Genomic DNA, 25,510 nt, shown 5'->3' on the forward strand with positions numbered 1-25,510 from the left:
ATTGTATTGTTACGACGTAATGCAGTTAAACAATTGCAGCGTGGGAATTAACTTGTACATAATAATGTCTAGAGAAAGCAATCTTCCTGTTATTGAAGATGTTGACCAGAAAATCCTAGAAGAAATCTTCAGTTACACGCGTATGTTTTATTTTCATTTGTTTTTTTTTCATTTCCTAAGTTGCTTTAGAAAATTGGCTACCCCGTAGATGAACGATGTCTCTGTTCTTGTCTGGTGGACCGATATCGATGCGGTAGTTTTCAATTGAAAGTCCCTAGACTTTGTTGATGTGTTTATTTAAGCGTCTTAATATTTTTTAGAACAAAAGCCCGGCTACGTATACGTGGGACCGAAGCGCTACTTCTACCCTGACACGTACAAAACATTCGGGCCACAGATCTACAACTTCGCAGTGCGACCGGATGACGTGTTCCTTTTAGCTCATCCAAGAACTGGTAACACACATATCTGTAAATCTTTTGTATCTGTATCTGTATCTGTATCTGTATCTGTATCTATGCAAAATTAACCTATTATAAAGGTGGACTTAGACGGACGGAGCAAAAGTAGGTACTCTTAATACTCTTGGAACGACTCTATAGGTAGATATCATAGACTATACACATTATACTAGAGGAAGATATTTCTAATATGAAATGTCCAAGTGTGTGTGTCGGAGTTATGTATGTTTATTACTCTTTCACGGGAAATCCACTGATCTGATTTTGATGTTACTTGGCAGTACTATAACTTATGTAGCACAATACCACAGAAGCTATAGAAGTACTTGCGGTTCCGTGCTCGGGTGAAATCGCGGGGCACACCTATTTTTAACCGACTTCAAAAAAAAGGAGGAGGTTATCAATTCGGCCGGTATATTTTTTTTTTATGTATGTACACCGATTACTCCGAGGTTTCTGAACCGATTTACGTGATTCTTTTTTTGTTCGATGCGGGATGGTGTCGAATTGGTCCCATAAAAATTTTATTCGGATAGGTCCAGTAGTTTTTATTTTATGAGCATTTTTGTCTGTAGGTATTTGTAAATTTTGCAAGTGCAAGTTTGAAGTCGGTTGTTTTTAACGCAGTTATCACTTGTTATATCTCTAATGTTAAAAATATTACAGGCTCCACGTGGACACAAGAGATGCTATGGCTTCTCAACAATAACTTAGACTATAAAATAGCTAAATCTGAGGACATCCTTTTACGCTTCCCGCTAATAGAGTAAGTTGAAATAAAAAAATAATTATAATAGCAGAAGCAGCCCTTAAATCATAAATACAATGTAAATAAAATACACATATAATCAGTTTAAAGAATATGTTTTATTTTTAACTGCAATAACAGATAAATAATTCTTTGTTACTTCTCAGTTACTGCTTGATGTTAACACCGGAGTCAGAGAAAGATAGACTTGATAAAATAGATGATGTGGATAAAAGGGAATTTCTGAAGAGTATATTAGAGCCCGCGGTCCATAAACTGCGGGACGCACCCTCGCCACGTTTCATAAAAAGTCATCTTCCATTATCTCTGCTGCCACCAAATCTTCTTAATACAACGAAGGTAGACATTTAATTTTCTTTTTTTGTGTACTATATAATTCGAAAAATTTAAGCCACAAGCGCGTCAATATCAGTTTCATACGCTTTTATTAGGTTTACCTATATGTTTTTTTATTAATTGCAGGTGATATATATAACAAGGGACCCTAGAGATGTAATAGTATCATACTACAATTTATTAAAACTTCGCTATTTAAAGCCTGGCGTTGAATTTAGCGTGTTTTGGAGCTTACTTCGTCGTGGCCTTGGTATGAAGTTATATTATTGGTCATATTATCATTTTAAATTTTTCTTTTAAAGTTTAAAGTTTAAAGTATGGTAGATGTTATCCTGTGATGTTAGCGAAGACCATAAAGTGAATGGCGATACTGATATATTTTCTTTATATACACGATATACTTCCAGTTCCATGGTCACCAATATTCGCACATTTAAAGGAAGCTTGGGCGGAACGACACCATCCAAACATGCTGTTCATGTTTTACGAAGATTTGTCTAAAGTTCGTATATCTTATTTTATTCAAAGATTTTTCCAATTAAGCAAGTTATTAGTTTACCGTAATCTTTCAGGACCTTGCTGGTTGTTTAAAACGTATGGCCAAATTCTACGGCAAGTCATATTCTGAGGAGCAAATCCAGGAACTATGCGAGCATTTGAAATTTGAGAATTTCAAAAAGAACGACTCCGTGAACAAGAGTCAAGTAATGCAAGAATTGGGTGTCGTAAATCAACAGATCACTTTCATCAGAGAAGGTTTATAACTTTTCTCATAATCGATTTTTAACCGACAACACAACTAGGGGCAACTACTCCCTAATGTACCGGCATGTAATACAATCGAGCTTTATTCGATTGAACACTGGATTGGTTCTAATGAAAATTAAGACAGACCACAATGGTGTTGTTGTTCAAATCGATGAACTCGATCGAAACCATTCCAACCTACATTCGACCTGGAGCGACTCATTATCGTTATTGAATTGAAAACAAAATCAAGATCTTTAAAATATCGGAGGTAAAGCTCTCAGACCGAAGAGATTTCTAAAAGCAGATTAACACTGCTATTAGAGGCACGAAATAATTGATATATGTACAGTCAGAAGCATAAATATATTACTATTTGCAGATTAGCAAAAATATCTGTCACAAGAACGAGTTCAATAATATCTGTCTGCCCGTATACAGCAAAAATATCTGACATTAGTAGGCAACATAATAAAGTGGCATCAAAATTATGTGACGAAAATGTTACAGCAAATAATTGTGATAACCTCTCGAAGCATAAATATGTGACGTCACCTAGGAGGCAATAATATCTGACACAATTTTATATTTCTGTATTGTAAAATATAATTGATTCCTCACAAAAAGCATAAATATGTGACACTAGCTTTCCGCCCGCGGCTTCGCCTGCGTTTTCACAGAAATACCGCATAGTATCCGTTCCCGTGGGATTTTTGGAATAAAACCTATCCTTTTTGTTAACCCAAGTTACTCTTTATATGTCTGCTAAATTTCATTGTAATCGGTTCAGTAGTATTTGCGTGAAAGAGTAACAGACACACACATACACATCCTCACAAACTTTCGCATTTATAATAATAGATTAGTAGGATAGGAAGTAGGATTATAGTAGGACTAGTAGGATAAAATTGGATAGGATTTTAAAAAGGCGAAACGTTTTTTATTGAATTAGTGTTTTGTATTTTGCTGGGGTAAGAATATGAACAAAAGACACATTATATTTTGTAAATATTTTTTATTTAAATGAAATTACGATAATTTATTTAAATGAAATATGTTAACTTGCCATAATTTTCGATACTCAATAAAATAATAGCAATATTATAGGTAAAAGAAAATGAATAACGGAGCAATCGTGTCAAAGGTGTCAAACGCCGCTAACGTCAAATATAACAAAACAATTTCTAAATAATACACGAAGGTTACACTGAACCTTCAAATAAAATAGATCTACCCAAGTGGGTATTCATAAAAGTATATGAATACTTTAATTTTGTCATGATATGATATCCTTCTAATATTATAAATGCGAAAGTTCGTATCATGTAAGGATGTTTGTTACTCTTTCACACAAATAAAAGGCAAAACAATGGAATTTGGCACACACATAGAAGGTAACTTGGATTAACGCTTATGAGAGCTTTTATCCTGGAAATCCCACAGGAACGGAAACTATGCGGGTTTTTCTTTGAAAACGCGGGCGAAGCCGCGGGTGTTAAGCTAGTAGGATATAATATCTAGACATACAATATGTAGTATACAACGACGGCACATATTAATTAATATGGTAATAATGTTTTAAAACAACGTACCTAGTTAAAATAAAATTTATATTTTGTATTAATTCAATATTAAATTAAAATAAAATTAAGTCAGATGTTATTGCTTCCTAGTTGATGTCACATATTTATGCTTTTTGTGTGAAATCAACGCAAAATACAGAAATATAAAATTGTGTCAGATATTATTGCCACCTAGTTTGTGTCACATATTTATGCTTTGTGTGAGGAATCGATGCAAAATACAGAAATGTGAAGTTGTCACAATTATTTGCTGTACATTTTCGTCACATTATTTTGATGCCACTTTATTATGTTGCCTACTAATGTCAGATATTTTTGCTGTATACGGGCAGACAGATATTATTGAATTTATTCTAGTGACAGATATTTTTGCACATCGCCCCCTAGGCATATATTATTGCTCGTGACTGTACAATTCTGGGCCTCGAATCTGTTGTATCGAGGTCTTTTGGATTTGATGTCAAATACTACACAATTACTTAGTTCTGTTTTTAAAGTGAAACTTTTATTACATCGTCTCAAACTTTTTGGTCTGTGTAGCGCATGTCGCGTGACGCACGATACGTACCTACAATAATTATCGTACAAATACGATAATTTTTAGTTAAATGTCTATAGTGTGAAAAAAAGTTTCACTTTTGTCGTGGTTTCATAAAACCACACAACATTTTTTACTTACAATATAATATAACAAATATTAATTTTTCTTTTTATATGTAGTTGTTAAGCACTAACTAACTTTCATGGTATCAGGTAAAGTGGGAGGCTGGCGCGATTACTTCCAAGGAGAGATGGAAACAGAAGTCGAAAACTGGATGAAGGAAAACTTGGCGGATACAGATTTTAAGTTCCCCACATTCAACCCGAAAACATAACTTGTGAAACAAATTACATTAAACATATTACATATAACATACTTTTTAATATCCCTTATAAAAATAATATTGTACTAGATACAATATGACTGTATGAGACAGCAGCTCTGATTGACTTATTAGAAAAAAATTTAATTGTAAATAGAAAGAGTAAGTAGGTCTTTATTGTGGACGTTGTTGTGAACAATGTAAAATGGTAATGTAATAATTCTCAAATTATTCTTCTTTCTTACATCACATACATGTACATCTAATAAATGAAATAAGTTGTCGGTAAAGGTAAATAAACACACATATAAAAATAACAACTTTATTTGACATTAATTTATAAATAATAAGATCACTGGAAGATTCTAAGTGCGTCCATGCTGTGTTCGTACATACTCAACATTAATGGAATTCTTTCTATCTTTTGTCGGCAAATCCGGTAGTTCCCAAGAAGGATATCTCAGGTCAGTGTCAGCGAGGTTCTCTCTAATCCATCTGTCAGCTTGTTCTATCATCTCATCGTCGAAGTAGTCTCTCCAACCGCCGACTTTACCTGAAAATGCAATTTAGCATATACATATAACCTTGGTCATTTTACAACCAATCCTATCCTGTTGAAGTTTGTATTCTTTTTATTTACGATCTGCAATTTAATTTTTTACCCTTTGTTGAATAGGTAGGTATCATTAGAAATTATTATTACATTGCTAAATTACGAATTATGACTAGAATTTACATGTCAATATAAGTATTCCTTTGCCTCTGTATGTTATAAAAATTACGAATACTTAATCTAATTTTTTTATGAACAAAATCTTATCTTAGCAAACTATCCCACCTTTTCTTACAAACGGCGCTTCTCCTTTGACCACAAAGTCTATTTTGCTCATGAGCACTTGATTATTGACACTCGAGTTGTCCTTAAAGTTGCTGAACTTGAGATGATCTGCCAGTTTCTCTACTTGCTCTTGTGTCATTTCTTTACCTAAGAAGTCGGATACTCGCCGGATCACGGATGGCAAGTCCTGAAATTTATTTTATAAGTACATGTAAAGCGCATCACACACGGTGAAGATAATGTAAAATATATATTATCTTAGAGCATATTTCCGATTATCGCTCGCCATACAAATCCTATAACACACGACGAAGATAATATATATTTTACCTTCAATATCTTAAGATACCAAGCGATAAGCCATCTATAGGACGGCAGATACTGACACAAAATTTCGGGTCATTTGTAACAGGATGGCGGTTCTACAGGGGTCTTAGTACGCAATGACAAAAAGAATTGTCTTACAATCGTCCGCCCCATGTTTGCAATCTGCGATATTTTTTTCTAGGTAGAATTATATACAAACAAACAGAATATAATGATCCCATACTGTAAAAAAAATATTTTACGTATTGTACAGTCGTATTTTTGAAGCGTGACGAATAAATTAGTTTTTCAAGTATGGCAGCACTTTTTCTTTTTTTTTCCACCTACATCTTTTCTATGGGCTATCGGTAAAACCTAAATTTTTTGTGTTACAAATCGTTTGACTTTTGCTATATATCCGACGAGTTCGACTAACGCCCACGCGACTAGTCCGCCGGTATCAGCGTTCTGACCATCATTTTTCTTTTTGTCATTGCGTTCTAAGACCCCTGTAGAACCGCCATCCTCTTACAAATGACCAGAAATTTTGTGTCAGTATCTCGACCCGGCCTATAAGATGATAATTATATTAATATACCAAATACCTACATACATTATTTATGACATTTTAGTAATGGTTCGGTCACACTACCAACGACTACGACGACAACGACCAAAATTCACATCCAGACAAATTCGGTCCAAATAAAATATTAAAATTTCCCGTCATACTGGTACTCAGAAGAAAAAAAATTCGAGGTCAATTAAAAAAAAGTTTGGAAAATCCAAAAGTGCACGCCTCATAATCTCATCCCTTACAATAAAATTGATTATTTATAAAGGTGTATATAATATATGTATGTAGATACACTTGTTCTCATGTGCCAATGCTCTTGTACTGTCTCAAAACAGTTGGAAAAGTAAAGAAAGCGGTACCTACCGTAATAATTGAGCTATTTTTCTTGTGGCCCCACCTAGATGTGAAACTGCGCAGGTTTAAGGGACTGACTACCAACTTATTTTTTTAAACCTTGGCTTATAGTATAAAGAATCGAGTTTATAATGGTGAATTTTGAGTACACTATAAATATAAAAAAAAAAAAAATAGTCGATATTTTTTTTGTTTATTTAATAACAATTAAACCACATCGAATCAGACCCTGAAAAATGAAAGGGTTCTATTCCTGAGCATACTCAAGCGTAAGAGAAAAAAAAAGACTTGATTAGTAAAGTATTTCGGTCGCTATCGTGTTAACAAGAAAATCCTCCGCACATACAGACACACGGACGTCCAAGACAGAACTTTTTTAAACTGTTTTTTAACTAGTTTAAATAACAAAAATGACATCAAAAGTATCATGAATGTTAAAAATAGTGTTTTTTCTTAATATGTGTGTGTATGTATTATCTTACAAGTGCAATGTATGATACATAAAGACATTTTAAGTTTGAAAAATCAGATGTTTTGCGCGAAGTGACAGTAGTACCCACCTCAACGCTTCGCTTATGAGGCGTGCAATAGGTTTTTTTGCGATTTTCGCCGAGACGGTAAGCTAATCATATAATTACCTGGGACCAAAATTGTACCTAAATCATAAAATTATCTATAAAAAACTTCTAATACATTTTTTCTAGGAGCCACCGTTTCTACGAAAATTCTATGTTTTCATTTATTATTCGCAAAAAAAATCCAATCATCAGAACGACAGGAAATTTTATATTTTATTTTTAAGTGTGTTTAAAATTTTGAACTGGTTGAAAATTTTGTTTGTGGTCGTCTTCGTCGTTGGTAGGGTGAACAAATCCTTAGCGAAATATGTATAGACATGACAATTTGTATCGCTAGCGTATCTTAATCATGTGTGATACCTTAAGATACTGTAATATTTTATATAAGAGAATCTTAACATAAAATATTATAGTATCTTCACCGTGTGTGACGTGCTTAACAGTGTCCATAAAAATATAAACTTTAGACTTTTCTATATTTCTATCTGTATGTACGTTTTGCTTTTACACCTAAACAGCAGCATGGATACGGACTAAATGATAGAGGAAATTGTTGAATTGTCACCGATCATACTTGTACAAAGATATTAAATCTTTCCGTTTAAAGTGAGTCGAAATTGAGTGAAAAGGAGTCGGTTACTACGTAGGTACATACATTCAGTTGAAGCTAATAAAAGAATGCTAACATCGGTTGTTACTGAAACATATTCGTGTTATATAATTCTTTATTAATCTAATCTATTACGAAATGAATCGTTCAAAACATATCTATTTTTAAGCTATTGCATAGCTTCTATCGCGGGCCTTGAGCGCGGGGACCGAATCCAGAAATTCCGTAACGAAAAAACCTCACGATCCCCACTCCGACGGCCACGGAGGTGTGGCTTGAAGGCATGCTATCAGCTATGCAATTGCTTTACCGCGGCAGTTCCCGAGTGCCACACGTCTTTTTTTTTGCTTTTCGTTCCTTTGTATCCAAAATGGTAGGTACCTAATTACCTTGGATAATTCTTCGTAAAATAAAAATAAAAGATTCGGATGATGTCTCAAGTTCCATGCTTCCTTCACGTGTTCAAATACCGGTGAATAATGATCTGAAAAATGAACAATAATTATTGGAATAACGCACTTCCTACCTGCTAGAGTAGATAGGAAGTGAGTTAAATATTAAATTACAATTTACTAATACACGGTAAAAAATAACAAATTATGATACTAGTCTCGAAATAAATGATGATTAATGACGATGACGACGACGACGAACTCACTCAACTCGAATAAACAAAATTTCGGTTTTATATTTTTTAAATAGTTTCATTTAATCCTTTGAAGGTCAATATAAAAGTAATCAGATAACTAACTCTAAAATGCAATAAAATATTCTGTGCAATAATAAAATGCGTAATAATAATCGGCAAATGATAAGATCGTATAAAACAGGTAATTTATGCAATTTTGATAAAAAGCTTATTACGTGTACAAATAATAAAAAATATACTTGTACAATGTCAACAACACAATGACCAGTACCTAATAATAATTCGCATTTTACTCATTTTAAAAATATACTACTGAAAGTGAAGGCCCATTTAAAAACCACAAAAACAGATAGACAAACAATTATCGTTTAGAATGTAAGGATTATAATCTACAATAGATAAATTTTTATGTATTTTTTGGAAGGAACAAAAAAGATAAAAGAGGCCCGAAAATTGGTTGCATTTCCATCGTCAAAAAATTTTGCACTATTAAAAAAAATTTGCTCACGCAATCCCTTAATAAAGTAGTTCCAATACGTCTTAAAGTCCTTCGGCGCGCCCTGTATCACGTACGTTCTGCTCAAGTGGTAGAAGGAAACCGCCGCGTCTCTGGGGTCCCTCGCCACGTACACCACCTTCGCCGTATCCAAGAGACCTTGGGGTTTAGAAATTAAAAACTTGTTTAACGAAATTTAAACTACCCACGAGAAAATAACAAGAATTTATATAGCTCAAGTGTTATTCTGATACCTATTTCAGCTGTATCTCTGTTAAGTACATAATATAATTAAATTCATTCAATGCTTTTCCCGTGAGAGTAAAAAACATCAATCCTCATTCCTCACAAACTTTTGCATTTGTAATATTAGTTAGGATATTATATTTTAACCCGACGTATCTATGATGCGTGCTTATGAAAAGACAGTATTCTAAATGTCACATACTCCCGTAAAATCAAACACAAGAACTACTTCTAAAATACTACTGACCTGGTGGTAGAAACGACAGAGGCAAGTGGCTCTTTATGAACCTTGGAGATTTCAAGTCGGCAGCCTTCTCAACGGCAGGTCTTGCCGTTTCCGCGATGTGGAACTTCTCTGTGCGTACTTTGCTATCCTCTATCATCGGTTTATGCAATTCTGGGTGGATTAAGATCGAGAACCTGGGAAGGTAATGTTAAGATAACGATGTGTAACTATATACTGGCGAGAAAGTAGAAAATTTTACATTATTAGGTGTAAGTATTAAGTTTATAGCCCGACTTTAAATTCAGATAAATACTTTCCTGATTACAAGGCATAATATAGTATGCACTGTGTACAGTACGTTACAAATTATTTATAAGATCATTTATATACCAAAACTTACTCGAGGTATGGAAATCTGAACGGTAAGGGTGCTTTTTTGGCGGATTCAAAGTCTAGGTCATTTTTCATCAACCACACTAGCTCCTGTGTCCATGTTGTGCCTTTTGGTAAAACAGGTTTTTTTTTAAATAAAACAATAATAAAGAAAGATCGAGCAAAAGTAGGTATGTCTGAGTTATTACTGAAAGTATTTACAAAAAAAAAATGACCAATAGAGAGATCATATTTCTGATTCAACTAAGCGAATTTGCTTTAAATATATTTTTATATCTGACATAATTTAGTATGTTTTACTACCTATGATGTAATTACAAACCTGATCTAGGGAAGGTAACAACATAGATGTCGTCTGGTTTCACAGGCATATTATAAATATCTTCAGCCTGCTCCTTATATTTTATGGGGAAGAAATATTTCTTGGGGCCAACTTGCACGAACCCCGTCAACTCTCCTGTGTAATTAAATTATTATTCAACTGACTTCTAAGAATAATCTTAGAATAATAACATAAGTTACTTAGGTGCCAAAAAAAATTACAAACTATGAAAGAAATTATGAATAATAAAATTTTAGAAATTAAAGACTTTTTAACGGAATTAAACGCGATTTATTCATTCTATTATTTTCCCGACGTTTCGAACACTTTACAGCGAGCGTGGTCACGGGGAGACTGTAAAGTGTTCGAAACGTATATACAGGGTGTAATCGTTAAGTGTGCACAGGCGATTATTCCGTAACTATTACAGATATCAAAAAACTTTAAACTGATATCGAAAGTATTTAACCTAATGAGTAAAATGGCCATAATAAATTTTTAAAAATAAAACGAGAAATATCTAAAAAATAAACTTGAAACCCTCCCATACATTTAGTATGAGATACGAATATCCCATGTACATGGGTTGATCCAAAAGTAATGATAATCAATATTAAACAAGGTCATTACAGTTATAATAATTATGTAGTTCTCTAGATAGTCTTCTAACTAGAAAATATACTTCAATATTTTTTTTCTTAGGAAAAATGATGAAGTCAAAGTTATTTTTTTTAAGTTTAGACTTAAAAAAAAAACTTTGACTTCATCCACAAAAACCCCTCCACGCGGCCATCACTTCGCTGTCGTCTTAAAATAGTTTATTGCTAAGGAAGTGTTTCTTGTGCCGAGGAAAGAGATAAAAGTAAATAGGAGCTAGATCTAAAAAAAAGGGTAGGTGTTTGGAATGCCGATTTTTGAATGGCAGCCATCGCAACTGACGCTTTGTGATCTGGTGCGTTGTCTTGGTGAAATAGCGTTCAGGTCCGCAGTTTGCCATGTCTCTTTTCCTTACTAACCTACCGCAATCTTTTAATTTGGTCTGTTTAGTAAGAGTCCAATAAAGTGGCTACCTTTTTAAAATATTCTACCATAATTATTCCTTCAGCGTCCCAAAAAACTACCGCTTTAATCTAACCTACTGATTTTCACTTTGAATTTCTTCATCGTCACTTTGGAAGCTAGCATCCAGGACATTGATTGTTTTTTGGTTTCAGCATAAACATGGTGAACTCGGGTAACGTCCATGATCACAAAACGTGACTAAAAATTATCCTGATATCATTAAAAATTTAGAAATTTACCCTCTACATGTCCAATAGTTGTTTCTTCTTTTCGTCGGGAAACATTCTGGCACGCACGGTTCACATTCAAATTAATGTAAATAATTGGAAACGTGGCCTGTTGATATGATTTTTTTGTGATTACTTAGTGAATACATGAGCAAGCAAAAAACATTTATTTTATATTTTTATGTGCACAGGAAATACCCAATTATCATTACTTTTGGATCAACCTAGTACATTTAATAAGAAAGATTTTAGCTTTTTCTTTCTTTTTTTGGTTTTCTGCTTTAATTACTTCGCAAATTGGAAGGGAAGTTCATTTAGAAACTGCAAATAGAGCTCCTCATTGTATTGCACAATGAGGACATCACTTCGAAAATCTGCTATGAATACAAAATGTATGGGAAATAAAATGTATGGGAGCGTTTAATGTAACATTTTTGGATATTTCTCGTTTTATTTTTAAAATTTATTATGGCCATTTTACTCATTAGGTTAAGTAATTTCGATATCAGTTTAAAGTTTTTTGGTATCTGCAATAGTTACGGAATAATCGCTTGTGCACACTTAACGATTACACCCTGTATAATAATATATAAAAAAGATAATGTATAATACTCGCGTAAAATAAAATTTTCATAAAATATTGATTAATTATTATAGTAGAAACTAATGTTATATTTTTCATTTTTCCATGTCCCGTAAGATCATGAGAGTTAATTTAAATTTAACTGTAAAAAAAATTAAAAGCATGAAAAGTCGTACCTAACTATGTTTGTACCTTGCGTAACCATGCTTTAAATTTTTATTACTATTAAGGTATGAATTACAACTAGAGCAATCTATGTATACATTCTTAAATACTTAATATTAAAAATCCACATGTACCTGTAAAATGCACCATAAGTTCCTTAGCAAGATTCTCCTCCACATCTTTAATTTCAAACGGGAACGGAATCCGCGACATTGTCAATTACTTTCTAAGCTCTTATCAATTTCGCCTCTTAATATAAGCGTGCTATCAGCCCGGCATAAATAACTGCTGTAATCTCGCAAACAAAGGGGCAATATCCCCAAAATATTTGTGCAATTATTAAATTGTTATCTTCGCAATTAAAAGTTATTAACTTGAACCCATAGAAATCTAAATAACAAGACACTAGAGTCTAGAACTGCTATAATGTCATAATTAGTATGAAAACCACTATCGCCAAAAACAACAAAAACACACATTTAATCCGATAGCTAAGCGTGGCTAGACAATTAGTAAACTATGCCTTTTATTGGACAGCTTCATTTTTGTGCAAACTAACTTAAAAATAAATTCAGCATTTAAATATGTACCCTAATGGACGATTTCACGGTTTATTTTAGAATAACATTCTACCTAGGTACATGAAATGTTTTGTTTTTTTTTTTTTGTTCAGAAAAATACAAATACGAAAAAATTCGAATTTTCTACAACAGAGGGCGTTAATTTTCAATAGCTTGAACTACGTTATTTTCTATGAACAACGTCATAATAAGAACGGTCGACTGTGTCATTCATTATTTTTTCGAAGATTTTGTACATGTATAATATACGTAATACTTACGTATATTACTTTTAAACAGGTAATACATACTATTATTTACACATACCTATATGTGTATGTTCATTATCATTATTCCATATGAAAATATCGATGTAATGATAATGTAGATCAAAACTACTTATTTTTTTTTTAAATAAAATAAAACTATGATTATTTTCGTAAGTATTAACAGATACACACATTATAAAATTGACTTGGACAGCTTGGACTTGACGAATAGCCGTATCGGAAACTTCTGTAATAAGTTTTCATAAAATTATATTCTAATCAACAAACAAATATTATAGTTACCTACATTTAATATTTTTTTAATATTTTAAAGTGTCAAAACTTTTATTTGGACTATAGTGTCAAAACTTTTATTGGATTATTGGACGGGTAAGTCCAATAATTTACCAATAAAATCTTCAAAATTGAAAATTGTGATGTGTTTGACCCTTCTTCATCGAATATTTTTCTTTACACATTATAAGCAACACCTCTTGCTTGTGATCGCAGCGGCTTTTTCGACATTGTCGAAGATTTTTTAGACAAAATCCTAAAAATTATTTATCAACTGCAAAGAAGACAAATAATTTGACAACCAATTTGATAGTTGTCAAATAAGTTGCCACATGAAAATCTTTTATTTCATAAATATAAATATGCCATCAGATTCTGGTAGACCTATACATACCTATATCTATTAGTATAATAATTACAACTTGTGGAAGAATTTCCGCAATGGGAAATGGTGAAATACACCATGTTTACACACGCACGTCTCGAAAGCTACTGAACAGCGGCGAATGCACAGGTGTCTTGAGAGTCACCTGAGTGGTGACAAGGTCACGCTCGCTTTCGAATTCTAGTGTCTTGTTATTTAGATTTCTATGCTTGAACCTCTTACGTAAAGACAAAAAACAAATGAAAGATTTATTTTTGATTCTAACTATATTGATAATAAAATATACAGAATTCATTTACATAATATAACCCTTCCCCTTTGCTCTATGTATTCAAAAACTCCGAATTTTCATACTTTGCGTTCCAAGTTTTAGGAGGAAAATGGAAATGCGGTCGATACTTAATTCTCTATGCAAACTCTCACTTGTTTTATTCCTGTATCAATATACAATATTATAAAATTATAATTTTTTTTTTTTAATCCTTCGTATTGTTACTGTTAATCTTTCTTATTATTATAAGTTTATCAAATATCTTTTAGTCAAATATTGGTATAAAAGTGGAGGAGGAAATAGTCGGTAGCCAAAGCTTAAAATATAACTTTTTGCTCAGGCTTTACTTACAAGCTTTGCTATTTATTTTTGGTTTGAAAAAATCAGGAATTTTATATTATTTATTTATAAATAAGATAAGATAATATTAAACTCAAGCGTCTTCAGTATCCGAAGAAGCAGTAACTTGTGAAGGAATTGAGTCTTTTGTTGAGAACTCCAAATTATTTTCTATATCCTCAACACCGATGATATTTGTTAAAAGTTCACTCAAAGTTATTTCCTGAAATGGCAAATACATTTTGAATTGAGCCGATTTAGAGACATAACCTTTTTATAAATGAAAATGAAAATGATAGGTTTATTGCTCTTAGGATCGACCACTTTATAAAATTGACATTTTGATAATAATATGTAAACGGATAAACGAATGAAATTATAGAATATGAAATATACAGATTGTCCCGCCGCCGCGCCTGCCGGTGTAGGTAATCAGCGTACCTATTCGTATGCAACACTATAAGGTTCATTGAGCAAAGAGGTACAGCGACGGCAGGACACCCTAGAATTTATTACCTCTGGCATAAACGAAAAATCTTCCTCATTCAACGCTGCCCGATCATCAAACGATTGTCCATAGAGAATAGACAACAGATACCATGATAGTTCGCGGGAAAAACGCTCTCCTGTTAGTAAATAGCTTTTATTTTTTAACAATAAAAATGTAATCGATTAGATAAGTGCGTATTTTTAAGCCTAATAATAATTATGAGACACAGAAAAATGGATTCACAGATACAGATCAAATACTTTCGATGAAAATACCCCAGGTTTTATAGGCAAAAATAATGCAATAAGAAATAAATGTAGTATCCGCGACACCAATATCGAATGCATGCATTTCAATTAAAATTGAGCAACTTGTGAATGCATTTGAGCTAAAACTGTAAATACAAATCTTAGGCACATGTCACTTACCATTCTGGCTCAACATTTGCACGAAATCCTCTGGACATATAACAAACTCATTCTCATGGTTCGGCGTAGCGAAGTACCTAAATGCGTTTTTGATTTTCTTGTAAGTGTCGGGAAACGCTGGCCGATGGTTGAGGTACAGTTTGACGAACTCTTCAAAGTCTATCTCTAATGAGGGAGCACGTTGGTAGACTTTGTATTTCGCTTCTATTAGGAGATTTTCAACCTGAGGGAACAATTTTAATGAGAATACTATTCGTTCTATTCGTTCTAAATATTCTCAAGTCATACCGAATTCCTAGATACCATAATAAGGATAGAGTCGATTAAAGTGGTTCACTGGGCAGTAGATCTAGTAGGTAAAATAAAGAACAAATTTTTCAGACAAATATTGTTAAAAAGTAGCATAGTGCGAATGCTCATTTTTCTAATCTAATGCCTGAAAATTCACAATATCCTTACTTCATATTCAGACGGGAAGTATCCCAACGCTCTCATCAGATCAGGCAAAGAGTCAATAGGAATGTAGTCCTTAACGCGTCTCATTGCTGGCGAAAAAGTGCCCTGGCATAGAATCTGAACGTAATAGAACAGATCTCGAATCTCATGGAAGAGCCAGCCAGGTCTGCCGTTTTCTATGAGACAGTAGTACGGGTCGAGATCCTCGCCGCCCTGCTTTGTTGTTAGTTCTACCGCCCTGTAAAAATTTAAGCTGTCACGACTACCAACTTTTACATAGGTATAAACTAATTTTTAATTAGTGCATTAGGAATGGTCCTAACTTGCCATTTATAACTTACATCATATTTTACGCTAGCTATGCCCCGCTCCTGTTTATCTTAGCGTGATGATACTGATATGTCTCGATTTTTTTTCAAATCGGACCGGTAGTTTCTGAGATTAGCGCATTCAAAAAATACTCTTCTTTAATTAATTTTATAAAAAAACCTTAGAGAGGAAAGGAAAATAAGGTTTCTTGTATCGGACCTGTAATTTGCCGCCCACTGGTAAACGCATGAATCTTTGGCGCCTATAGTGAACAGCGTGCCCGAATCCTCGCGGTAACACATGCCTGTTACCTTGAATAAAAAATATCTCATAAAATATGTGACGCATATTATCTTTCATGGAATATTTTTCTAAATACTTACATGATTATCAATATGAATTTACGTGTTCCCTCGTTACAATATTGTATTCACTGAAAAATGTTTCGTATTGGTTGAGATGGTTGTTAATCATCTCAACAGGTGGCGCGCGTGTGTCCCATAGACACATAAAACCAGAATAGAATAAATTCGATCGCTCTGGCCACATGAGTAGAAAGACGGAATTCTACTCATGTGCTCTGGCGGTCAGGCATCCGTCCCGGATTGGCGCGAAAGGAATATGCGGGTTCGAGTCCCGCCTCGTGATCGAATTTTTTTATAAATTTATGTTTATAAAGCATTTGAATGCCATAAAACCAAAAATATCAAATTCTACATTATTACCGTTGCTGCATTAATTCAAGAATATATATGGATTATCTATTATCTAAATGTCTAAATAAATAAATAATCAGAGGGGTATCTTTATACTAAGCATATTTAATACTAATTACTTGTACAGGGTGTCCCAAAAGTCCTATATGTTTCCACGGGTTGCCATCTAGCGGCATTTTCTGTAAACCGATGACATTCTTCGTGGCGAAAAGCAGATATTTCTCTTCATCTTCACCACTTTTCATTATCAGTTGCATTTTACATAAAGGGTGTTCAAAACGTGGCCCCAGTATTGTTGATAATGTCATTGTTGTTGCGTAATTTACTATCTTGTATTTGTGCTAAAATAATCAAGATTAAGCATTATTTATCTTATCTTGTTATGTAAGGTTTTTAATTGTTTAATTCTTTTCGAAAGAGCATCAACAAAAATGCATTTATATGATATGATATACGCTGAGTAAATTAAGATTAGAGATGTTAAATAAACACACAGATACTACTTTAATTTAATTTAAACTGCAAAGAAGGATGTAAAATATATTTTTTAAAAACAACTGCCATTTTTGTGCCAACAACACTTTCCCGCATTGGAAATAATGCTGTTATTTATATTGTAACCCCCAGGTAATTTTATAATACAAACAATTGTTAACCTCATCATTAGCCACAAGGATCATTGGTATGTCCGTTCGGTAGTTCTCTGCGTCTATGTCCGCTGGGGTCGGCCACGGGATACCAGCCAAAGGAACCGCGGTCTGATCGAACCTGTAGTAAATAATTGTTTATCTTTTGTCCATCCGCGTTGATATCAAAAAGATATGATTGATAAATATTGTGTTTACATTTTTTTTATAATTTCATTTATACCGAGAAATATAAGCAGCATGATACTAAAGGATTTGTAAAACCAACGTCGCATTTAAATATTTTAATTTAAAGTAAATAATTATGTAGGTAAAAATAACTAACTTCCAGATAATCCATACTATAATATTATAAATGCGAAAGTAACTCTGTCTGTCTGTCTGTTACTCAATCACGCCTAAACTACTGAACCAATTTGCACGAAATTTGGTATGTATATATTTTGATACCCGAGAAAGGACATAGGCTACCTTTTATTGCGAAATATGTACCACGGGCGAAGCCGCGGCGGTCCTCTAGTGTACTATAAATATTCCGACATCCAAAACTCCACTTTGTTTGAATCTTATAACATACAAAGTGAATTTTCTGGAGTTTATGAGAACATTGGTAGTTAAGTTAAAATTTCATATAAGAAATCACCTATCCAAACTAAGTACTTCCAGGTACTCCTCAGAACTCTCCCCTATATCATACTCCACCATCATTCTATCAGTACCAAGAGATACCAGCTTATACTCTCCGTTGTCATTCTTCTGTGGTAGAAAGAAGAGTGTGGTGATGTCTTTATAGTGGGCTCTATGCTTGCCTATGAAATGCCACTCGAGATTTATGCAATCGTACTTATAGACGCAAACTGTTCTGCCTGTATCCTGAAATATTGCAGGAGAAATAGAAAAGGTGTACATATATACAATATAACAAATAAAGTTTCTACATATAGCTCTTTTCTGTTTCTTTTGCAATTTAAGAAGGTACATACGGAAAAGGCCAAAGTCAACGAATCGGGACTATAACTTATTTCCTTTACAGCATGGCTAGTGTCCCTGAATGGAGTCTTCGTCAAAATATCGATTGTTACTGGATCCAAAAAGAGTAGCTCACCAGTATCAAGACCACATGCCAAATGCAATCCTTAAATTTATAAAAAGCGTCAATAAATAAAGATTACCGCATCCTTTCCAATGATCATGCCAAATAGACATGCAAAGGCAGGTGTTTGATTGCCATAAGAAGTCATATTAAAAAGTGATAAAAAAGATAATTCCTGTTCTATATAAACTTGAAGTTGAGAACACGGAGAACTCCGATTGTTCGAACGTAAATAAAACATACTTCAGTATGTACCTAACGCATATAATTAAACAAATGGTATGTAAATAAAATTTACACACCATTTTATTATATTTTAATATAGAGTATCTAAATAAATATAGATTTCCATAGTATCTGGATGGTAAAAAGAACGTTAAGAAAAAATACATAATTTAAAAACTATATTTTTATTTATTTATAATACATAATAGACTGCCCAAAGCAAAAAGTTAATGATACTTGGTCTAGTTATCTAGTTTTTGCTTAGGACAGACTATTATTGTATTATTGCGTCTGGTAGGTATATAATTATTCCCTTAAATATGCCAAAAGCAGACTTTAGGTACTACATAAGATCTGAATACTCATTATGCACCTGAAGGAGAATACTTAAGGCAGGTGACAGAAAGTACTGGAAACATCACTTCATAATCTCCCTTTATCGAATCATCATTGGGGGGTGTGATAACTTTGAATTTATCGCGCAAATCCAGCCTTGCAAACAACTTGTGCTGTAGGTAATTGTGGAGCTCCAGTAGACCGCCAGTGTAGCCCACACAGAAAAAGGGTCTAAAAAATAAGTTGTTATTAGTTTCAATAAGTCATGTTATAAATAAAAACACTATTTGACTCACCGATTCTGCTTTATAGAGCCAAAACTAATAGAGCAAAATAAAGTTGACATAATTTATGAAACAATGGTTCTCTGTTGAGCGAGCTGTGTGTTTACTATAGATATATGTGTGTTTTTGCGTGTGTGTGTGTCTATTTCTTTGATACGTGACACATAATATTATCACATATTATGTTTAACTAACTTTTCAGGGTGGACCGTAAGAGTTAGAGCGTGCATTATTTTATTGTCCAAGATAGTCAACAAAGTTTCTGATGTAAAATCCACGAATGCTACTCCTTCGTTGTTTGTGCCTGTTGACAAATAAATTAAGTATACAATACTGGTATATCTGATGAAAACAAATAATAATGCTTATCTGAAATCTTAGTGATAATCCGATGCATACATTTTTATCTAACCTTGGCCAGGATACACTTTTATTTTACGTAGTTTCTGTTTATATTTGGTAATAATATAATTTCTACCGTATTATATGATTTATTAATTATGTAATGTATATAGAACTTCATGATATACCTAATTAATATTTACGCGCTAATAAAATAATTGTAATGAAATAAATATACCTAAGTATGTCTGAAACGTTAATTATATTGACCAATATTTTTAGAACCGACGACTGTTATAAAATAAGAAAAAAGTGGGATTTCAGTTATAATAGATATATAAAATTAACCAGATAACATAGAATTATTCATTGGAATGTCCAATAAGCATATAATTGTTATCAATGATATACTTACGTTACATTATTATATTTATTGAAACAAACAATAACAACGAATAAAAATATTAACGATTTAGTCCATATTTTAATGTTCAGTATTGATTTTCGTCAATTTCGTTTTCATATTATGAAAACCTTAATATTTAATTATCCAAATCAATCATTCAGAAAAATGCATTAAGATAAAAAACACGAGCTCAGAAGAATCTCCAACTTACATAGAATAAAATCTCTGACCAAAAATGGTTTATTGGCAGTAGTAGCATCTGAGGGTATAGCTGTCTTCATCAGCTTCTGCCGTCGTAACCCAGTTTCTGTATCAACACCTGGGTTCACCTTCTCGAAGCAGGGACACTCCTTGTTGCCTTAGATTGGATTGTAATTTGTTTTATTAGACTTTAGAATATCTGGAATTTAGTCATACAGGGTTAGTTTTCAATGACCGGCCAAATTTTCAGAAATGGTTCAGAATCGATAACATTTTAGATCTAATGAAAAAAAACTTTTTTTTTAAATTAGATTTCATTCCTGTCCGCCACTAAAAAGCGAACGTGTGGACATTACAAAAGCACAATTCAGTTCAACAACCTAGATAGGTAGACCGTAGAAGTTAGCACACACATAAATTTGGCGATACGCGCACGCACACAAGTGCATTGATTCTGGCGGTGTTTACGATTTAGGAAATTTTTAAGACATTTTCAAATGAATGCTATTATTTTTATTTTATTATATTCGACAATAATGTTTCAAATGAACCTTTGGTTTAATATCTAGATCTTAATTTTAAATTTTGGATGGTCATTGAAAACTAACCCTGTATAAAATGGCACTGCAAAATGCCTCATGATCATGCTGCATACATAATATACATATTATTATTTACTTACGTTCAATAAAAATAACGTTCTACATTTTTGTAAAGGTGAGTTGTTTAATAGTTTCCTTATTTACAAATGAATGATTTATGATTGAGATTTATAATTTAATCGCCAATTGCCTATTATCATTATATTGACCATAAATATTACTTTACCACATAGAAAAACATTGAGAAATATTTTCCTAACAAGATAATCTATGATAAATGACTTTGCATATTTGCTAAGGCTCACTAACATTTCGGATCAATAATTTTGTAACTTCTCTTGATGAGGTCAAAGCTGATGCCTCTCACGGAGTCCACTTGGAACCCATGGACCCAGTACAGCAACATCATTTGCTCATCGTAGAAGCGTATTTCTCCAATGTCATTGCCGGTTACTATCACCCTGAAGAAATCATTTGTTTATGATAAAATTTTATTTTCCCGCCAAAAATTTTTCAAACCCAAGTTAAAAAAGGCTACAGCCTAAACGGGCATATCCTTCAGTGGTGTATGTGTATAATGTAGCAGATAAAAACTGAAACAATTATTTTAATCTTTAGGTAATTGCTCCAAATATAAAGTTAATAAATAATTGATGCTTTGTAGAGCCAAGGTAGAGCCACATCATACATCGACTTATAGGGAAATATTTATTTATTTATTTATTATTTATTAATACTTTATTGCTCTTAGAATCATTACAAAAAGACTTAATCTAAGGATACATTACAACAATTGGCGGTCTTATCGCTATGCAGCGATTTCTTCCAGACAACCGGACGTACGAGGAGAAATTAAATTAGAGGAAAGGTGAAGGGTAGAGCATAAATATATATTTATAAAAGAAATAAATAAAGACTAAATAAATTACCTGCGTAAAGATATATCCATATAATATATAATAGATACAATATAATATATTCACAATCAAATAAGAATATGTTACGTAATAATAGTATAATATTCGAATACATATAATATAAATAATTTATATTAAGTACAGCGAGAGAAATGATAATCACGCACCAATGCTTTAAAACTCGATAAGGATTGTGCATTCTTTATATGAAGAGGCAAAGCATTCCACAATTTGATTGCTATTGTTAATTATTAAAGTTTAGTAATATTGTTAGTATTAAAGTTGTCCGTCCGTTTTATAGTCTACACTGAGTAAATTCACATAAAATAACAAAATTAAAATTAACTACGGGACCGGAAAATATTTTTGAAGTGAAACTTCTTTATCGGGGTTGGAAAAAAATTTAGTGTAACATTTTTTCGTTACGTGTGACATTTTTCCGTTACGCGCCATCTTTTTCTTATATCTACCACGCGTGATTCGACGTATTTCTGTAAAGTTGCATATAGTAAATTATTTTTTGAAAAATAAGGTCATAAAGAAGTTTCACTTCTGACGTGTTTACACTATAGTAGGTACACGCACAAAAAAACGCATTTTTTTAATAGAATTGATATTCCAGCCCACCCATCAACACTCTTGATGACGTTAATCTTCTTACTCTCCACTCTCAACATCTTAATGAATCTCAGGCCCTCGTAATCCATCTCCACTTTCTCCTGAAGACCTATCGCATACCCATACAATAGAACAGCTCCTCGACTGGAGCCAACAATAACTTGGGACTTGGTGAACGTAAAGCAGGTCAGCTTGCCAACATCAGGCGTGGTCTTCCGAACAGGTAATCTTATTTTGAGTTCGTAATCATCGGTCTCTTTTAGAAGCCCTCTTTCGATTACGAATACTTTCTGCAAACGAAGATATTATATAGAGTCAGGAATCTTCAAACTGTGAGTCTTTTCTCATCGCAAATACTTAAAAAGTTAAATTATTAGGTTTTTCAGATAGAAGAGACTTCAAGTAGTTATGTAATCTTTGTGATATTAGTACTACTTAATGAGTAGCTATTGAAAGTGAAAAGATTAGGTACTTATGATGTTGTTTCGGAAAAGGTATTTTTATTGTTTAGGTACCAGGCGTACGATTTACGAAGACAAGGATTGAAGCTAGTTTCAACAAAAATCGATATCTACATATTTCAGATTGTGTAGGTATATCTACCTACTCAAGATGCATTAAATACTTAAATATAAAAAGATAACTATAAAACAATGCAGGTGGCGTCGAATGTATTAAATATTCAATGTCAAGCGTGATAAGAACAATAAAACACAAATGAGGTTCGATTGTTGTGATAATAAAGTTAATGTATGTCCATACTAATATTATAATTGCGAAAGTAACTCTGTCTGTCTGTCTGTTACTCAATCACGCCTTAACTACTGAACCAATTTGCATGACATTTGGTATAGAGATATTTTGATACCCGAGAAAGGACATAGGCTACTTTTTACCCAGGGACATAGGATAGGTTTTATCCAGGAAATCCCACGGGAACGGGAACTATGGGGTTTTTCTTTGAATGCGCGGACGAAGCCGCGGGTAGAAAGTTGTTTATAATTTGTGTTTTACATCAAGATTTTTTTTACATAATAAGTAGTAATGATGTAGTTATTGAAGTGAAACTTTTTTAGACGCGTTGTAGTAAAACTTCAAGGTCGCGTCATGGCAATACTGTCACGTCATGGAATAAGGCGACGATTGTGGTATCTTTGAATCTTGCCAAAGAAGTTTCACTTCTGACACGTGTGCTCGGCACACAAGCTCTTTTTATAAAAATAAGATTTGATCACTTATTATATTGTATGGGTATTAATCTCCTTCCTGTTTTTTTTTTAATGATCCTAAATCCAGACGTAGATGCAGCAATGGATATATTTATCGAAATAGAATACCTGAGATACTCCGATCCAAATATCATATTTGGTGAGAAGCAAAAATTGTTGACTATTATTGGGATTGAAACTCATGTCTATTACGCCACCCCGGGGAATTTCTACTTCTAACATTGCTGAAAATTTTTGCAAAGCATTTATTTTAAAATGAATTTAATAATTACGAACCAAAGAGGAGAATACTACTAAGTTATGTAATATGTACTTCTGTTTTCTGTATTATCAATGATATTTGTATCATAAAAGATTTTGAAGCTATTGCATAGCTTCTATCGCGGGCCTTGAGCGCGGGGGCTGAATCCGTAACGAAAAACCCTCACACTCCGACGGGCACGGAGGTGTGGCTTGAAGGCATGCTATGCAATAGCTTGACCGCGGCAGTCCCCGGGGGCCACACGTTAATATTTATTTAAACAAATTCCATAACAATCTTACCATGTCACACAAAACTTACCATGCGGAACATCGAGACCAAACGACCAAATCCACCAATGCAAGATGGCCTGATCGTGATAGCCCAACGTTAAGAGAAACTTCGCATCAGCGCTCAAAGCTATTTTAGCCAATTTACTCGTCCCATGGGGGTTGAAGAGGGTCCTCTGCGGGAAGTAGTCGTTGCTGTCCCATATTATGATGACGTCCTCGGGCCCTGAGTCGCCCGTGACCAGCCATTTTCCTTGCGCATCTGCTGCTAAGTGCGTAACTACGTGTCTCTGTCAAATTATTTGCCAACTTTTAATAAGAGAAAAGGGAAGGACAGATCAGAGGCGAAAGAAGTCTTGTTTAACAATAAATGTTCGAGTGTGTGAGTCTTATTCAGGTGGTTTTATTCTAACAAATTAAATATCAGGAAAATCTGTATGGTTTTTCTTCAGTTATTTAACGGCGTAACTAAAGCGACTCTCTTTAACTTTGTATACGATAGTCGATAATGATAGCAAAAGGATATAGGGATTCTTACGTGTCCTTGCAAAATCCTCATTTGTTCTTTACTCCAGTCATAGACAACACCACAGTTACCGGCTGCGTAGAACACTTCAGTACGGTCCTTATCATTGAGGTTGATCACACCAGCTTTGTGTTTGTATCCATATATCCAGCGAAGGTTCTAGATAAGTAGAATGATATTAAATAGTTAAACATTGGGTAGAAGTGTAAATGTTATAAGTATATCGCTTTCGATCGAACCATTTCAGATTTTACAGTTTTCTTTTTTGGCTACAGGTTAGGCCTAGGGGCTAGGCCCTAATGACTATTGAAGTAGTATGCTGTAATATTTATATTTTAAGAATGTTTGTTTGTGTCGTATTATCAATTACCTAATATGAAGAAAGAGACTCTACTTTACTACTGAATAATAAAAGAATTCATACAAAAGGTGTAGGTTTATAGTTGTAATCCCCAAATTCAGCATGTTTCCTGAACTGTGATAGGGATAGACTATAAAACTTGCGCAGGTCTCCCTCACTCATTCCAGACCTTATGTTTGGAAGGGAGTGGAACTTTTCTAGAGATTTTGAAGCTTGCATTATGAATGCCTCCTCTTAGGTTACTAAGAACTATAACGATATGATGTAGATCTTTTAATCTTGTT

General features: G+C 33.4%; 3 protein-coding genes across 3 annotated transcripts; 1 reads left to right on the top strand and 2 right to left on the bottom strand.

The window, feature by feature from the left end:
* Window positions 1–64: 64 nt before the first annotated feature.
* LOC123690950 (sulfotransferase 1E1-like) lies at window positions 65–4,793 on the top strand. Its single transcript, XM_045635112.1, has 8 exons — window positions 65–140; window positions 321–455; window positions 1,128–1,227; window positions 1,377–1,569; window positions 1,693–1,816; window positions 1,974–2,068; window positions 2,139–2,322; window positions 4,650–4,793. Exons 1-8 carry the CDS (start codon window positions 65–67, stop codon window positions 4,769–4,771), a joined length of 1,029 nt encoding a protein of 342 aa, XP_045491068.1. The 3' UTR covers window positions 4,772–4,793.
* Window positions 4,794–5,106: 313 nt separating this feature from the next.
* LOC123691209 (sulfotransferase 1C4-like) lies at window positions 5,107–12,767 on the bottom strand. Its single transcript, XM_045635503.1, has 8 exons — window positions 12,526–12,767; window positions 10,355–10,489; window positions 10,040–10,139; window positions 9,661–9,833; window positions 9,180–9,326; window positions 8,412–8,506; window positions 5,598–5,784; window positions 5,107–5,312 (listed from the first exon to the last, which is right to left on the bottom strand). Exons 1-8 carry the CDS (start codon window positions 12,602–12,604, stop codon window positions 5,125–5,127), a joined length of 1,104 nt encoding a protein of 367 aa, XP_045491459.1. The 5' UTR covers window positions 12,605–12,767; the 3' UTR covers window positions 5,107–5,124.
* Window positions 12,768–14,603: 1,836 nt separating this feature from the next.
* Window positions 14,604–25,445, bottom strand: LOC123690951 (cilia- and flagella-associated protein 251-like). The gene is made up of 18 exons (XM_045635113.1): window positions 25,290–25,445; window positions 24,878–25,024; window positions 24,371–24,629; window positions 23,917–24,032; window positions 22,589–22,869; window positions 21,354–21,505; window positions 20,453–20,599; window positions 19,689–19,797; window positions 19,247–19,440; window positions 18,539–18,690; window positions 18,199–18,428; window positions 17,565–17,676; window positions 17,028–17,249; window positions 16,412–16,503; window positions 15,887–16,121; window positions 15,428–15,650; window positions 15,026–15,135; window positions 14,604–14,732 (listed from the first exon to the last, which is right to left on the bottom strand). Exons 1-18 carry the CDS (start codon window positions 25,443–25,445, stop codon window positions 14,604–14,606), a joined length of 3,066 nt encoding a protein of 1,021 aa, XP_045491069.1.
* Window positions 25,446–25,510: the final 65 nt, after the last annotated feature.

The sequence above is a fragment of the Colias croceus genome, chromosome 4 (assembly GCF_905220415.1).
Source record: "Colias croceus chromosome 4, ilColCroc2.1".
NCBI classification, from domain to species: Eukaryota; Metazoa; Arthropoda; class Insecta; order Lepidoptera; family Pieridae; genus Colias; species Colias croceus.